At 35.9% G+C, this 18,956-nt stretch overlaps 1 protein-coding gene across 1 annotated transcript in view; it reads right to left on the reverse strand.

Annotated features, from left to right (window-relative positions):
* Positions 1-18,956, reverse strand: part of ASCC3 (activating signal cointegrator 1 complex subunit 3) — a 211,215-nt gene that overhangs the window by 88,725 nt on the left and 103,534 nt on the right. Inside the window, exons 15-21 of the mRNA XM_060689118.2 lie at positions 15,677-15,868; positions 15,130-15,354; positions 5,990-6,109; positions 4,780-4,944; positions 3,962-4,048; positions 1,418-1,594; positions 166-391 (exon numbers count right to left, since the gene is read on the reverse strand). Of these exons, the coding sequence (XP_060545101.2) occupies positions 166-391; positions 1,418-1,594; positions 3,962-4,048; positions 4,780-4,944; positions 5,990-6,109; positions 15,130-15,354; positions 15,677-15,868 (1,192 nt within the window). The remainder of the gene's footprint in view (positions 1-165; positions 392-1,417; positions 1,595-3,961; positions 4,049-4,779; positions 4,945-5,989; positions 6,110-15,129; positions 15,355-15,676; positions 15,869-18,956) is intronic.

Raw genomic sequence — 18,956 nt, forward strand, 5'->3', positions numbered from 1 at the left:
ACCAGAATATAAACTGACAGCAAACAACACTCCTTACTATCACTGATGATGTTACCTAGTTAAGGTAAAGAAACGTCTGCAAGAAAACAAGTAAGCTCGGAGAACACCAAGGACCCCTCAGAGTGTTAAATATTAAGACACATTAATTTTCCCTTGGTATCTTACCTATTTCATCTTTCCTCATGTCCTTCAGCTTATCAATGGTGAGATTCTTCTGTTCCAGCTTGGTAAGGACTGGTGGGGGCAGGACAGTGAACTGCCGCAAAGGACTGACCCAACCCCACAGTCGCTTGTCAATAACCTTGCTGAGATTTAGCAGTCGGTATGTCATTGCCGGCCATCGCTTACGAAGGGCTATTTCAAAAAGAGCTCGAACAATACGTGCAGCATTCTGTCAAATAAAACAATGGTAGCACATTATATCACATCTATTCCTTTGCCACTATTATGCTAGAATAGAATAGAATAACAGAGTTGGAAGGGACCTTGGAGGTCTGCTAGTCCAACCCCCTACTTAGGCAGGAAACCCTATACCATTTCAGACAAATGGTTATCCAATTTCTTCTTAAAAACTTCCAGTGTTGGAGCATTCACAACTTCTGGAGGCAAGTTGTTCCACTGATTAATTGTTCTAACTGTCAGGAAATTTCTCCTTAGTTCAAGGTTGCTTCTCTCCTTGACTAGTTTCCATCCATTACTTCTTGTCAAGCCATGTTCACTGGCTTGAATCAGATAGTCACAATATTAGCTGGCATTTGGGACCTTCTCTGTTATGGAACTTACATTGTGAAAATTCCACCAGAAAGATGTAACTGGGAGTTTCACATTTTCTCACACAACTTTGTTCTGCATGACATTTTCAGATGTTAGCTGGCACCAGGGAATTATTTTTTCTTTTGCCAGGATATACAATAATTTGGTTTGCATTTGTTCATTAATGCCTTTTTTATCTTTATATATCACTTTGAAAGAAGAAGAAGAAAGAAGACTCCAAAATAATAATAATAATAATAATAATAATAATAATAATAATAATAATAATAAAAAATAAAAATAAAAATAAAAATAAAAATAAATAATCTGGGTAGCCACTGAAATAATTGTTGGGTATATTCTATAATCCTTACTTCTATATAATAATATTCAGGATCAGCAAGATTGCTGAATTAAGGGAACATACTCTATAGCCCTTTGCAGCACTTATGGATGTCAGTAGAGACAGACAAGTATGTTGGGATGCAAAGTCGGTGTGAAAAAGATCTTACGTTGGAAAGCTGTAGCTTTTAAAAACGAAAATAGTACTCCCAGCTTCCAGTTCTAAATTGCTTGACAATTAAATGTGGACATAAACACACAGACTTTTGGCTTTCTATGTATCTTAGGTAAGTCATTGATAGGAGGAAGAACTAAATTTTACCTGCGCAACATAAGCAGAATCTGAAATTAGGGAAAAGCTATCCATCTCTCCTCGGCTAACATATGTTTGCAGAAGGATATTTATTTTCCCGTAACTGTTCTCCACACCACCAGGTGCAGCAAGTTCACAGAAATTGCTCAGCAAGGCTTCCAGCTCTTCTATTTCTTCTTCTCTCACCTGAAATACAAATTAATGGACTTTGAAAAGGCTGGTGCAACTTGTTAAATCTTCCACATGCAAATTAAATGTCAATTATCTCTCAATAAATGTGTTTTAAAACATTCTACAGTTTCTGAAAAACAAGTCTCCCAGCACTGTACTTAATGGAGCCTAATTGAAACAATCTTAATAACGACACAATTATATTTCATTATGCGTCACCTTTTATTAAGATTGCCATTGACAGATAGAAATGTACCTCACAAATTAAATATTTTGACCATGCCATGCTTCACCTGATAAGATTTCCCTTTTTATCTGACCTCTACTCTTTTTGGATTAGAGCAAACTTGAATTAACTTTAAATGCATTCATTAAAATTATACAGTTTGCATGGGGCATATTATGTTTTTAGCTTAAAACTCTGAAGTACTATGATTCATGATATTAAGGCTTTTACTGTTAATAAGATTAAGATTTAATATAACTAAAGATGTATTCAAATCTACACTTTGAATTATGCATAGTATTCCAATTTCTCATTCTTACTTGCAAAGCAGAGGTGAATTTACATATTCTTTGATTTTGTGAAATGTTCTTAGCCTAAAACTTGTTTAAAGAAGGTGCATGTTTGCACTTGATGGGGATCATCTGAAGGCCATTTCCCTCAAACACTGACCATTTATGCAATATGAAAGCTAAGAAAGAAACTCACATTAAATAATTTTCAGCATTGTTTTTTTTCCCCAGTCTCCATCTTTCATCTTAAAAGAGACTCAATTTTGTTAACAACCAAATGATTGCATTTTGTATGTTGGCACATGTTGTTAGCTCAGGTATATATATATAAAAAAATCAATGGTCAATCAGGCCAATCAATGGCTTGATCAGATGCAGCTATTCTGCTCTTCTATCATGTCAATTTTGCTTATTAGAAAGGAGAATCTCATTGCCTACTGGTTAGACCATGTATCCAATTTCAAAACAGATTTGGGAAGTTGCAGTGGTTGTTAATTCTAAACCAAGAAAAACTAGTCAATGAAATCCCAAACACATCTTAGTAAATCAAAGCAAAGGATCCCCTACCACATTCTTTCATTCTTAAAATACTGTTAGAAGGCACTTTTTTTGTAATACTCTGGGATATACCAAATATTGATTCAATTTAATCAAAATTTTAGTGAATTAAAACCAAATCTAGCACAGATACTGGTATAAAAACTTTTTCTAGGTAAAATATTTGGTGCATAAAAATAAAAAAAAAATCTAGTTTGAAATGGCCCTTTTGATATTTTCAGATTTGAAACAAAATGTGATAATGTGTTGCTTTGAGAGTTTCAAGTTACAACTGGTTTTATTTTGTGGCTTGTTACTAAATTTGTCCTTAAAATTTTCTCCCAGCTTTGTCGTCAACTAGGCAAGGAGTAACAGAGTAATATTTTAAATATAGGTTCTGCTGATTAGAAGAACTAGAACAATATTTTTGTTTCTGGCAATGTTAACTATTATTCATGCAAGAGTTAGTACACAGCACAGTCATAAATCCAGTGAATATTAATATGCTGTATATGCCCAGTAGATTGGTCTTTGGTCTTTGCTGCTCTCTCAACCAAAATTTCAGAAAAATAAGTATAATTTTTCCTGCTCTGGTTGATGCAACTGCGTCTTATCATTTTTTATGTATTTATTTTTATTTAACGATCAATCTTCTGGAGCCTCTCCTAATACAAACTCTGGTATTCATTATAATGTCATGAACATCCCTCTATATATTTTATGAGAATGAGACACACACACACAGAGAGAGAGAGAGAGAGAGAGAGAGAGAGAGAGAGAGAGAGAGAGAGAGAGAGAGAGAGAGAGAGAATGAGAATGTAGCTGGTTTAATTCAGTGCTAAATTACTGTCCCCAAGATACATAGATCCCCCATATGTATAAATGCATAGATGGGCTTAATTCAGAAATGTAACCATTTCAGGAAATCACATTTCACTGAAAACAGAGATTCTGACTGAAAATAAAATAAAAACATTCTGCCTTCAAGCAAGTTTAATAGTAGTACCAAAACTATATTTGCTTTACAAATGATTGTTCTATAAAACTGAGAAGCAGGGTTTTTATGGCTCTGTCTGACCTGACTAGTGACTGAGAAAAAGGAAAAAGCATCTGAAGAAGTTGCAGAAAAGTAAGATCACCACTGAGATAACATATTCATTAGAATAATATTGCACACAAACATTTTCCAGAAATATTCTGATTCAGATTTTTGTTTTATTTTGTTTTAAAAAACTGACTAAAACACTTCTGGACACATTATATAAGGTTCTTTCAGGGCACTCACAATAGCAGGTTTTTTTTAAAAAAAGAAGTGTGAAACATTCTAACCTTGATTTGTTCAAATTCTTCGGCTTTAGACACAATAGCAAGAATGTCACCTTCTGTTTTATGAGCATCAAAGAGTTCATTGAAAGTCTGCAAAACCAAGAAACATCAGTCTGCTGTTTAAAGCATTATTTACAAATACACTCCCATCCACCCGCTAGACACTGAATAAAGATAGGAAGGAACAAATCGCACAACAAATGGCAATTTCCATTAGGAAACACACACACACACACTATTTAACTTTGAAAACAAATGCACAGTTTTCATATGCTGTAATTTAAAATGTCAAACTGAACTCTGCTATGCCACAGATTTCCAGAGGGTTTTTATCAAGAAAAAAATAACAGCCAACATATTACTATTAAAAATAAATTTAAGCTACCCATATTGAAATGCAAATTGATTAATTACCAGGGCAAAAATGAACTGATATAAAGTCCATTGAAAAATAAAACAAAAATTGAATAAGATTCACTCATAGAACCTCTTTGAAATTCAGAAAAATAAAGGGCAGCACTTTTTAGAAGTACATCACAATTGCCAAGGTTTGTGCGTACCCCTATATGCGTAAACATGCTAATAGACCTTTTATGTTTCCTATATGTTATTTTATAAAATCATTCTTGTGATTTTAGAATCCTCTTTTATTACAAAATGTGAACTATAATGTAGATCTGCAATTATTATTTCCACATTGCTGTTTTAGACCTCTAATCAGAAACAGGATTACAAATTACTCCCTAAAGAAAGATAACAAGGCTGTTAAATATAATGCCATGCTTTTGCTTCATAATATACCAAATTATAGGGAACATTACCTCAATTGTGTTATATTTAATGTAGTAGTGGCTTGCAATTCTGCCTAAATCAGTTGAAGAAAAAAATCCAGTTCTCTCTTCAAACCGAATCATCCGGGCTTTATCCAGTTTTCGGCCAACTTCAATCACCAACTGTTCTCTGTGCTTCTCTAAACTTGGATCCATCTGAAATAACGTAAGGAATTGCATATGTTAAGGATGGATGGACAGATGTATAAGACAGAAAGTAAATATGATCTTGTTTTATTTTTTCCCTCTCCTCTAGCAAAACACATAGCGATGGGTATATTTTAGTGGATTTTATTGTGGAATTAATAAACTATTGATTGAGAATACTTAGAATTAAAATATTTATTAAGTTATTCTGATCCCCTTATCGTGACATAATATTTAGAATACTCTACCCTTTGTAGCCCAAAAGGAGACAGGAAATCCTCAAGGTAAATTAAGAAAAGAATAGATATAATTATAGATGATTATAACTAACTCTTGTTCCAAACGATATTAGATTTTAGGTTTTATCCATCCTTATGAAATGGTGATGAGGGGAATCTTTATTTGCTATTTATTTCTGGCAGAGATGGAAAGGCCCCATCTTCATTAATTTTCTACTTACAATCCTACACAATTGCAAGATCCGTGTCTAAATCTAACACCAAGACTTGAGATTATATAACTAATACACTTTTTCTTTCTGTGCCTGGTCATTCTGAAACGAAAGGGGGCAAAGTAGTGTTATTTTCACCAGTGCCTACATGTAAAACTTTCATATTTAGAACTGTATGAGGAACTTTGAGCATTTCCTTTAGTCTTTACTAGCTCAACACTGTGCATGTGTGAATACCTATTCTAATTATATTTGATGACAGACTATAATGGCTGTGATATTTATATTTCATTTTTATGTAAACCTGACATTTAAGACTAAAAAGCTGGCAGAGACTGATAAACAAAAATTGCACATAGGATACACAAATGTGAGTAATTTGAACATGTTCCACATATTTAGCCTAACTGTTGAAAACTTCACCTACCACGATGTCCCAAAAATATATCTAAGGATGTTCTTTTCCGTGTTTCATGCTGAACATTTTCAAAACATATAGGAGTTGCTGATCTCAGGAAAACCAACAAGGGCAAATATTTAATCTCCCATCAGGAAAGGATTACAGAACCAGAAAGCAAGTTAGGTTTTCTGCACATTTTCTACCTGATAAGCTTTGTGACTGATGCCATATACTAATGGGTTTGCTCTCATCCGTACATAAAGGTAAGTGTAACTTATCCACTTTACTGCTTCCTCAACATTTGTCACTGTTCCAAGAGCAATCTGCAAGTGGGGAAAAATAAAAACAAATTTTCATGTTAAAAGGTTAAAATGGTTTATAAATAGGATTTATAATGTTCCAAGTTTTAAATGAGCAGATCTGAATATTCCAGAGGAGTATTACAGCGAAAGATTGAAAACTTACCAATGAAGTGGTTGAAATGTACTTTTAGAACAAAATATATTCCTTAACACCACCATTTATTTTTTTGAGATGAAGAGTAAAACGTTAAGTAAAATATGGAAAGGAAGGACAATTATGTGACATTAGACTGAGTAGGGGGAACATGTATATTTCATTCCCTTGTTTGCTGCTAGTCTGAGAAGCCTTCTATCATCAGTTTTCTGCTGAAGATTGGGTTATATTTTTCTAATACTCAAAAGCAAAGCACTTTTCAGATTGTCACTTTATATTTACTTCAGAAATCATATTTTCCATTTTGTAATTACTATGATGGAATATATACGCTCAACTATCCTGAACACCTGAATTATGTACATTGCAGGGATTCTATTTAACTTTACTACCGGTTTGCAATGGAACCGCTCGTGTGTGCACTTCTGCGCGTGCACAGAAGCTTCTGTGCATGCACAGAAACTTCTTGATGATGTCCGGGTCAGTGGGTGGAGTCTCCGGCCGGTTTTAGTACGGTCCGAACTGGAGGCAACCCACCACTGGTACATTGGGCAAAATTTTAACTATCCATTTTATAAATAAAGCCAGTTTTTATTCATGGATTCAAATGACATTCTGAGAGGATTTTTCAAAGGGAGGAAGGAAAAAGGGAGGGAGGGAGGAAGATAGGCCTGCCGGCTGGCTGGTCAGTTGCTTAAATAAGCAACTGCCATCTATCCAAGGTAACTGACATATTTGATAAAGTATAATATAGCTGAATTTGAAAGCTGACTTGCTGGAAAATCACACAAAGGATAGAATTAGTTGGGACCCCCCAAAAAGCTAAATGACTACACTTCCTCTTTGATAATCTTGTGCTATAATGCACCAGCTATCTATGCGGTCATTTAGCATTGACAATGAATTGATCCCACATAATCAATTCTCCCACCCCTCCACACTGGAACATCTACAATTCTAAAAATTCATTTAATTGTGGAAAGTACAGTAGTGGCCAAAATTGTGGAAACCTTTTGGGAAAAGTGTATTTTTGAGGTTTGATGGCTAATAATACCACTTTTTTTTGAGTTTCGAGATAATCATATTCCACTGCTGGTATGGCCTTACCCCTACTGTAAGATCAATGAGTTCGGGTAGAATCACAGTTAAAAAAACAGTAAATGCAAATTATTTTTCAAAATTTCAAGAATCGACTTTAATGATTCTTTAAAACTTCCTGAAAGGAAGACAAGGTGTAACTGCCATTCTTAATTATACAGATCTTCATGCATTTTTAAAATTTGCTCCAGCAAGAGTTCCTTTTTCTCCTACAGTATTTAGCTAACCTTAGCTGACTTCAGAAAGCTAATCAGAATTGAACCAGGTACCTGGATGGAAGATGGGTAGAACATATCAAAACTAAGATAAAGACCAGGGCTCAATTGGTAAGTAAGTGAGTAAATTAGTTAATAAACAAAAGATAAGTTCTAAATTGTTACCAAAAAACTATATGGACATATCCAGGATATGCCCAGGAGTCAATTTGGACTTAAGAAACTTGCTCTGCAAGGACAAATGGTGACTCAGAGGGTGAAAAGCCTTCAATCAGGGGTGGGCTGCTGGAGGTTCGCAGGGGTTCGGGAGAACCTCTAGCTAAGATTCTGTGCAGTTTGGAGAACCACCAAATCCCACTCCTGTCTGGCCCCTCCCCCCTCCCCTCCCCAAGAGTCCCCATGTGGCCCGTTTTGGAGGCAGGTAAGTGCAGGGTGCGCGCGGAGGCTCGGGGAGGGTGAAAAACAAGACTACTGGAAGTTCGGGAAGCCTCCAGAGCCTGGGGAGGCTGTTTTTTCCCTCCTGGAGGCTCGACAAAAGCCTCTGGAGCCCAGGGAGGGCAAAAACGCTCCCCCACAGTGGTGCAGGAGGCTGACTAGGCCACGCCCACCATGGCCAAGCCCACCCAGCAACTGGGCAGAGAACCCCTTGCTAAAATTTTTGAAGCCCACCCTGTCTTCAATAAAAAAACAAACAGACTCTTGAATAAACAGACTTTAACATATAAACAAATGGACTTTACTTTGAAATTTACATTTAAACACAACTTATTTTTTAAAAAATTCTCTGACATTTACTAGATAAGTGCATTTAGAATCCCTGAATCAATCTTCATTGGTTAGAAATGCCATCCAGCAAATTAACTAAATTTAATATTCTTGTACCAAGAAACCTCACAGTACCATAGAATGGAACTATGCCATATGTACTTCCCTTTGTCCCAAAGGTGACAAATCAATTCTTTCTTAGTCTTCTTTTCATATTTACTTGTGTCAGCCATGTACCTTGTCTCTAGTTTCCTATGTATTTTATAATGATGGCATGAAATTGTTAAATTAGAACCACCACACACCAGAAACTTATCCTACTATCATTAGAGAAAGCAATTCCATGTATTTATGTATGTATGTATTAGATTTTTATTCTGCCTTTCTTACTTTATAAATAACTCAAGGCAATGAACATATCTAATATTCCTTCCTCCTCCTATTTTATTCACAATAGCCCTATGTGGTGTGTTGGGCTGAGAGAGTGTGACTGGCCATATCACCCAGCTGATATGAAGCAAATTGCATCACTTTATTATCAAGGAAATTAAAAGTCAAATGTAAGTTTGATACCTGAAGCTACATAGCACACATCTATACAAAATGAGTGCAGCTCAATAAAAAAAAAAAGAGAGAGAGAGAAAACATTACTTGGCTAGTATATTACAGATTGTTAAATTTCTTCTCATTATTCATGCACTTGTCTACCTGTTCAACACTTTAAGATGTATATGTATGCAAACAAAATGCTTGCAGGGAATAGTGGCTTAGATCCAGATGTGATAAGACAATGCAATACTACTATTACAGTTCACTCAATGCTGAAAAAGACTGGCAGGAAAAATTACTTCTGAATATTTGCTGCCACCTGGTGGTCATTTCAATGTGAGCTTTTAAGAATTTAAGTATTGGAAGAAAAAGCAGTATTAAACTGAAATCAATTAGTGTACAATAAGGAATTGAAAGACAAAAGAAAGCAATGGAAACCCATAATGTTGCCCAAAATAACTGTATTGTCTATGAAGTTGCTAAGAGTTGAGCTCAGCTTGAAAGATACTCAGAAAATTACAAACACATATGACTGAAAATAAGTCTATTGCAAACCAAATGGACAGGCTTTACTGCAACTATATCTAGAAATTTTAGTTAGGTTGTTCCTTAAGCAGGGAATTTGCATATTTCTCTGATTTATAAACAACTACCCCAGTTGCATGATTTTTGAAACTTTAAAAACCAGACTTTGGGAGATTTAATGCACCAGATTTTTTATAAATAGCAAAATAATGTGGACTTTTGTTCCTCTTGCATAATTCCTCTATCTCAATTAAGCCATCAATCAGCCATCAAATACACCTAAAGGTGTAGTGAGAAACTTGAGTTCTTCAGATAGTGCTGAATCATAGTTTCCAGCATAGTTTCCTCAGTGATTATTTTTTAACCTCTTTACAAATAAACAATAGAATCCGAATGGGAGAAAAGGCATTTCAAATGATAACCTTCAATGGAAGTTATACAATATAAAACTGAAATCTAATTACCAAAATAACTCTAGAGAAAAATAATGCCTGTCTAATATTTGTCATTTTATTGAGACATCTAAAACACTGAAACATGCCTTTATTCAAATATTTTCCACATGGGAACAATTTAAACATATGTATCAGCAAAGGTATATAGTTAAGAAAACACGAGTTAAGCTGAGAGAACATTATAATGAAAGAAACCTTTACAAAGATAAGTATATACTATGTATATACAAAAGTTTCAGTCAAAATTTTTATATTTGAAGGGGAAAAAATCTGTCCAGAAGGCTAAGTATTTTTTTAAAAAAACTGATACAACATCAATTATTTTCTCCAGTGTGCTATCGTCCTTCTTAGTTTTCCCAGATTGCTTGCTTTGGAATGCTGGATGGCCATTTCTTCTCTCCAACACATGCATACCAGCTGTTTTAACATTTTATGCCCTAGCTAAGCAATCTTCTATGCACTTATTGTTTTTAAATCATTATCTTTGGACCTAGGTGTCACGGAAGAGAGTTGGATCCAGCCTCTGTGTTACCTCAAGTAATAAATGCAACACTGATAGCCAGTTTGGTTTAGTGGTTAAAGCATCAGGCTTGAAACCAAGGGACTGTGAGCTCTAGTGCCAATTTAGGGCCAAAGACCTTGCTTGGACCAGTCACTTTCTCTCAGCCCTGGAAGGAGGCAAAGGCGAGCCACTTCTGAAAAACCTTGCCAAGAAAACTGCAGGGACTTGTCCAGCCAATATCTGAAAACTGGACAGGATTAACGGTAAAGAAAACCAAGGCAACACTACAGATGTTTTCTAGCTATTGCTTCTTTCCACCCTACCACCCACTGTCTCTATACCATTTATTGCCCATTTTACCTATGATAAACGATGATTCGGGCATATAGGTATCAGTCCTGATCCCTAACCAGAGACTGACAGAACTAGTTGCAGAGTAACATTCTCCATTCCTGCCAGGCCGTTGTATGCCTGAACCAGAGTAATCTATAGACACAGAAGATCAAGCCAATGATCTTCTGTGTCTCATTCTTAAACTAAGTTTCCCAAGATGCTGGCTTAACTAGGAAGTGTGGTCTTCCTAGACACACACACACACACAAATGCATTTCCAAATGGTGAGTTATGAGAGTTTCAATTCAAGGCAAACGACAGACAGTTTCTCTGCAACTCCTAGTACATTTTTATACCTGCAAGTACTCTAAAGTGGAGCCTGCTTTTTGGAATTCCTGCTTATTCAGAACTGTAAGGCACCTATTATTTTGTCTTTTAGATCCCTGTTGAACGATCTGTCTATATACAGTAGATCTTCTCTAGATAAATGGGAAAGATATTTTCTATCCTTTTAATACATTCAATACACTGATGCAGTATTTAAACATTTTATCTATTAAATTGTTTTAAGGTAACTACATCTGAAGTAGTATTTGTGTGTGTGTGTGTGTGTGTGTGTGTGTGTATGTACGTGCATGAGCGTGCACCTACACACGCTCACAATCACACCTTAGAAAATATTTGTGTGCATTGTCCCACAAGGACATCTATTTTAGTTTAAAGATCAGGTATCACAGACAGAATCCATAACTATGGTTAAATGCTTACTGCATCAATGAATCATAGTGCATTGTAATAACAAGCTCAAAATCCCAAATAGTAATAGCTCACATGGAGCCATAAAGATGCCATGACAAAATTATTAGCTGGCTGGGAAAAATCCAATTTGTATAAATACAGAAAAAAGCTTAGAGTAAAGAAAACCAAAAAGTAGAGAAAACTTCAAATGTCTAGAAAGGGCAAAATATGATAAATGAAAACAGAATGCCATAGAAAAGTTCCATCTTGGACATAAATGCTAAATATTGTATTATTTTGTTGCAGGTTTGAATTTCAGACATAAATATTTAACGTCAGCCAATCTTCCTACAACTTAAGGTAATTTCTGCTTTTTTGTCTGTATACTCAATTCTTAAAAGAAGCTGTACAGATAGTCCTTGACTTACAATTGGGACTCTAATATGATTAGACCAGTTTCAACCCTAACCCTAACCCTAACCTCTCTTCCTATTAGAGTGTTGGCTAAATACCAGTCATGAAAAAAATATATATTCAAGAACAGCATTTTCAAAGGTACAAGGAATTGCAATGGGAAAAAGAGAGATGGATGAAATATTTCATGGTATGAATGGCACATCTCTTGCAGGGATATATATCTGGAAGCCTCAGTGCTACACAAACCTTCTTCTACAAAAAAAATTCAGAGGCAAACTCTAGAATCATTCCAAACATTTCCCTACCAAATTGTAATATTAATGTGGATAAGTGGAAGGATCATCTGAACTGTATTCAATTAACATAATTTTAATTGCTTTTAAATTGAAAGCTGATTGCAGGTTTCATTTGTTCTTTCTCAGGCAGCATTGCACACAAAATATAATGTTAAACCTATTCTTCAAGAAGACTCCAAAACCATTTTTTCTCAGATCATTGCAAAAGCTAGTTAAGCAAAAAAGAAAGATATTTATATGAAGATCTGATCTGAAAGAGATAAATGACGGAGTTACAACCAAGGGAAATGAAAAACTTTTGTAATTGGCCTGACTTACAATTGATTTTCTGGAATCAAGCAAATAACGATATTTCATGCCTTATCATGTCAGCAGGAAAAGTCATGTCCAGTGTTCCAAAGTATATAAAAAATTATGGTTTCATGGCCCTGTCAGGGTTTCACGCTTTTGCTTATCTGCATTTTCAGTAACACTAGCAGAGATACATTGCCATTTTCACTAACATAAGTTTATTTGAAATCATTAACACACTTCAGCACTGACCCTCGTTTGTCAAAACTGGCATGGTTCCTGACCACTGAAGATTAATTTTATGCTTACTGCAGCACTAGATCTTTTAAACAACAATTAAACTTTTTCAAAAAAACAAAATTGCATTTTGGGAAGGCCAAAGAAAAATTAGTTTTCATAGCCTTTCTTCTATAAAACAGGCAGAAATAGAAATAAGAAATGAAATCAAATTGCTTCCGTGCGGACAGCATTCTAATTCAAAATTAAAAGAGAAGTTTAAAACAAGCATAGCTGCCTTTCTTTTCCATTTAGTTCTCTGTTATTACTTCTAAAAATCACATTATTTTCCTGGAACATTGGGAAAAAACAAGTGATTAAAATGATTGGTGCAATGCAACGTTGCAAAACGTTGCATTGCACCAAATGTGACGAAAGGAGGTCTACTGAATGAGTTGTCTCCTCATTGATTTTATTCCTTAGTAATCTCCATATCAATGCTGTCCATAATGAAAATGGACATAACGGCAACCCTCTCTACTTTATTGTTCTATTCCCTCCCATGGCCAACCATATTCATTTACAAATCGAACCATCAGGATATAAATATAACTGATCCTTTCCATTGATTGTTCCTAGCAACTGGTATTCAGAACTATACTAATTCTTATACAGTGAACATATTTCTCTAATTCTCATTTAAAACAAAGTAAGGCAACACCCATAATCACAAACTGTGAAATTGAATCTGCTAAATTAACTACACGAATTTCTTCTTGCATGATAAAAGTATGCAAGAAATATGCTGAAATAATGTTTTATTCACAAAACAACCTTCCACAGTTGTTCCACTGTGGAAGGTTATTGAGTCAGACATGTTTCTTCTGAAAATACTCTTTTGGCAACTTAGGGTTTAAAATCTTTGGGCACCTATATTATACACAAACAAACTGAAACATAACATGTGATGATAGCATTGCAAATTGGCTCCCAATTAGCCTTGGTAGTACAGTGGTCTAAAGCACCCTGTTATTAAGACTATCTGCCTGCAATTACTGCAGCTTCGAATCTCGCCAGGCTCAAGGTTGACTCAGCCTTCCATCCTTTCTAAGGTAGGTAAATTGAGGACCCAGTTGTGGGGGCAATAAGCTGACTTTGTATAAATATACAAAAGAATGAAGGCTATTGCTTAGCGCATTGTAAGCCGCCCTGAGTCTCCGGAGAAGGGCGGCATATAAGTTAAATTAAAAAAAAATCTCTTTCATTCCCAAATGTTTCAGATTTAGGGCCAAGTTGTTTCTTTACCCTAGCACCATTTCTACCCTACTTCATACCATACTGGGTCAATATGGGTTGTGCAAAGCAACTGAAACAATCCCTTTGCAAAATACACTGGCACAGGGAAAGCACCACTTCCCTAAGTATTCAACTAGACCCATTCTTCAGAAGACTTGGATACCTTAGGATAGGGAGACAGACAGATGGATAGATAGAGAGACAAACAGTCAGCTCTAAATGATCTCCCCTCAAAACTCACAGGAATAAATTAGTTGTTTCAGCATCAAATTACTTTCTTCTTAAGTGTCAAATCTTGGGCCCATCAGGATAAGAGAGGGGCTTTAGAGACAAAGCCAAATCTGCCTCCGTTTCATTTCTGGAAAGCTGTGTTAATTACTCCTATAGGGAGCTCTGCACTTCTAAATTTGAGGTCTCTGGGGTAGAAATTGACTCATGCCAATCAAATTCTTTTCTACCAGTGAAGTCTTGCTCAGAATTAGCAATCCACAAAATGATTTGAAGGGACAGTAAATTCCAGGGAATATTAAAGCATTTCATTTTTTTCCCTCTTGGATTACGCCAATCCATTTGTCCAAAGGACCGTCCAGAAATGTACCTTAAGTAAATTGGAAATGATTTATGGCATTTACTTCTGGAAAAGCAATGGTATTCAAACGGGAGTACTTTATTTTATTCCGGAAGACAAGAAAAACATTTTGAAAAACATTTTGCACATTCCAGATTGGAAAAAAAAATGAGGGGAAGGATTGTCTTTTCAAATCATGTGATCTTGAAAAGCAAACTCTTAAAAAGAACACAACAGATTACAATGAGCCAGGCCTCCAGATATGGCGAATAACATACTCAATTCAGTACTATTCGTAGGATACTATCTGTATTATTTCTTGATTTTAGAAGTACACATAATTTCACAGAAACAATATTGAGATATTGTGTAACTTCCTTTAAACTACTCCACCCTTTGAAGCATCATATTTCTTATTTAATACAGTATGTTACCAATGTCACGGCATATTCATGCAAAACAGTTTACAAAAGAGTTATAATTTGTAGATCTGAATATAAATAGCATTGGTTTCCCCTCTTCCTCCTCCATTTTATTTATACTATTCTCTAAAGGCCTTTATACTATTCTCTAAAGGCCTATATATATATATTAAGAATGTGGAATTGATTAATAAAACATACCTCTGCATTCAAGTGGTCAGCAAGACTTTCAAGAAACTGACTTTCAATTGGATTCTGCTGAGTAAGCAGAGTCAGATAATGACTGAGTTTGTCATGTGTTGTAATAATGACACCTTCTCCAAATTTATCAAACTGGGGCCGTCCAGCTCGACCAAATATCTGCATGACATCTAAAATTCCAAGGTCAACAAAGGATCCTCTTTTTGCAGCATAGATCTGTGTTCCCTGTTTGACAAAAAGTTAATAAAAATTAACATAAACACACATCATTATAAATCAGATGAGCTGGAGACCAAAATTACGCAAATACAACAGGCTTTCAAAAGTGTACTTAAGGTGATCCTTTTATAACCTGTGATATATTTAAATCTTTACTAGCCAACTTGGTTCCCAGAGGAGAGAGTCAGTTTAACAACCAACCTCTCTGAACACTGCTAGATAATTAGCAGATCTTTCCTCTCCTCTTCTGCAAACAGTGAAAAAAATAATGTTCCATGACACTTTATGGATGTCTAATGGCCAAAATAGACAGAGCATATGCTTTTACCTTAATGATGACTGCATGAGCTGGAAGATTGACACCCCAGGCTAATGTAGCTGTACAAACCAAGACTTTTATGTAACCACGAGAAAACAAGTTTTCCACCAAACTTCTGTCTTGCCGGAGCATTCCTGCATGATGAATACTGAATCCATCTGGAAACATTTCACGTAATTGCTTGTTTCTGGACTTCTGCACCTTTTCATTGGTAAAGGAAATACATACAAAATTAATGCAGTGTTTACAGAAAAACATAGCAATTCAAGCATGTACAAAACCCACAGATTTTCCACATGTACATTAATAGGATTTAAACTTAACGCACCTCTAGTTGTATGTTCTGCAGAACTGATAGCTCTTAGTAAGATCCCAAGCAATACATACAATAAAATATTTTTAGAATCATCTGTTATTTGAAGAGAGTTTGTTAGGTTAAGATTTGAACTATGCTCATTAAGACAAACATGAGGAAAAAATACCCCACTGAATTTGCAAAATCAGAAATTTAATATGCCAAAGGTGATGAAAAAGCCACCTGACCCATTATTGTTATGATGTGCTCCATAACCTTGTAATGGGGGAGGAGTGGGGGAGGGTACTATCACACTGGGAAAACTTTGCTCTAATGTGAGGGGCAGGACAGTTAAATAAAAGAGCCTGAGTGGCGCAGCAGACTAATGCTACTGTTAAAGGTAGTATTTAGCTACTGTTAAAGGTAGTATTTAGCTTCCAGCTGCCTGCAATTACTGTGAGTTCAATTCTCACCAGGCTCAAGGTTGACTCAGCCTTCCATCTTTTCTAAGGTAGGTAAAATGAGGACCCAGTTTGTGGGGGCAATAAGCTGACTTTGTATAAAATATACAAAAGTATGAAGGCTATTGCTTAATGCCTTGTAAGCCGCCCTGAGTCTCCGGAGAAGGGCGGCATATAAATAAAATAAAAAATAAAAATAAATAAATAAAAGAATGGTGATGGAAAGCTGGTAATATGCAAACAATTTCAAGCTTCCCTCATAAATCAAACCTAAAACCAACAAAAATGTGAAACTCTTCTATTAGTGGAAAAATGGTTCTTGGGCAGATGGGAAGGAGAGTAAAAGGGGTGGGGGTTTTCCCCCCCAGAATCCTCACTCCCATACCTACCCTATCTCTTGAAAAGAAAGGCTTCCCAAATTTGGGCCACTATTTGCTACAAAATATCTCCTCCACCCCCCAAAAAAATATTTACTGAGGTCAACACAGAAAATAATATTCCAAAACCGACTTTTTAGGTCAATTCAAAGGCACACCTCAGAGCAACCTATACTGGAGGAATTTAAAGTATCCAAACTGGATAAGCAGTTTAAACCCTTATCTGTATTTCCTATTTCATTTGTATGGATACCACAGAGATTATTTCAAGGCTATTAGTTTCTTGAGATATGTACTGAGAAACTGCAATGTCAGAAACTTAATTTGACACAATTTGTATAGGAACAAAGCAAAACAAATCCTAACATTCAGATATATATTTATCAACATAAAACAGGCATTCCACAAAGAATAAAAAATGGCAGCGGGCTTCAAATCTACTTATTTTGGAAGTATTTTGAAAGAAAGTGTGCCTGCAACCATTTGGAGAAAGGCAGTACAGTGTAACTGATAGTTTGCTACTTTGATTTAGTATTGTTCATAATATAATGGATTGTCAATACTGCTATAATCTTCATACTTCTATCACAGTTATAGATGCTTCTGATTGTATTTGTTCAACCTTGTGTAAACAACAAGGTTATAAATAAATGCCTTAATGAAAACCCAATACAGGCACTGTCAGCTACAAATTTCAATGGTAAAACTTGCCTTATGATAAATGTTGTCTAATATGCAATTTGCCAATTGAAGAACCTTCCAATGCAACAGTCATTTGGCCGGGGAAGGGGGAAGGGGAAGGAGCATTATTTGTTTAAAAGTATTTATAGATTGTCCCAAACTGGTTCATGTCTGTCACCTCAACAGCCATACTGTATATATCTCACAATGCAGGACACCCTTTTTCTTTAATTTCTCCTCCCCATTCACAACCCCTAATAGTGAAGTTTGCACCTGCCACATGTGCTTTTTCCCCTCAATCAGTTGAGGATGCAATAATGGATGGAAGATCAATAAAGTGATCTGTGCTGGTTCACAGAGATATTTCTCTTACTTGTTGATAATATTATTGTTTTACAAGCCTACTGAATAGGTATGTGTGAGTGCGAATATGTGTGTGTGTGTGTGTGTGTAACGACAGAAATAAAGAGGCTCTAGTATTCTGCCCAAGTTTGATGACATAAAGCAGACTACAGGTAGTCCTTGGCTTACAACAGCAATTGCAACTGGGATCAGGATTGTTGTTGCTAAGCAAAACACTTGTACACATGTCCCAAAGGTGCTTCTTTTTCAAGAGGCAACTGGACTTTCTGGTTTTTCTTTGAAGACGTTTCACTTCTCATCCAAGAAGCTTCTTCAGCTCTGGCTGGACGGTGGGCAATGGAAGTATTTATACTCCTTGCAGACAGCTGGACATTTGCATTCTTTTAGCGGGTCGTTAAGGTCACCTGGAGGTTTATCTGTGTCATCAGGGTGACCTGAGTGGTGCAAAGCTGAAGAAGCTTCTTGGACGAGAAACGAAACGCCTTCAATGGAAAACCAGAAAGTCTAATTGCCTCTTGAAAAAAAAGCACCTTTCGGACAACTATGACCTGGATGACTGAGAATCTCCATAGACACTTGTACATATGATTGCTTAGTGTTAGGTGTGGAGGAGTTTGGGTTGCCAGGGGTTTCATACTCCATAGTGGGAGTTGTCAGGAGAAAATGCAGGAGAGACTTATGGGAACGACTTGTGATCTACCTCCCAGGTAAACCAGACAGGAAACATGACAGATGGGCTAAATTTACTTTATTGTAAGCTTACATTTACATATTTATTTATTTATTTATTTATTGAATTTATATTGCCGCCTATTTCCCCATGGCGACTCAAGACGGCTTACACAATATAAGACCACATTTAAAGCAATAAAAACTAACAAAAAGAATCAAATAAATTAATATAGTACAATATAACAAAATCACTCCTCACCTCCCACACCCTGCCCCAGCAGATCACACAAGCCATTTAATGAGCTCCATCCTGCTCTGGGTTCCCCAGGCCCGCTGGCAGAACCAGGTCTTCAGCACCTTCCGGAAGAGTATTAGAATGGGGTCCATTCTAATCTCTGGGGGAATGATGTTCAAGAGAGAAGGAGCCACCACAGAGAAGG

The sequence above is a fragment of the Pantherophis guttatus genome, chromosome 1 (genome assembly GCF_059756535.1).
Source record: "Pantherophis guttatus breed Tessera chromosome 1, ASM5975653v1, whole genome shotgun sequence".
Taxonomy (NCBI): Eukaryota; Metazoa; Chordata; class Lepidosauria; order Squamata; family Colubridae; genus Pantherophis; species Pantherophis guttatus.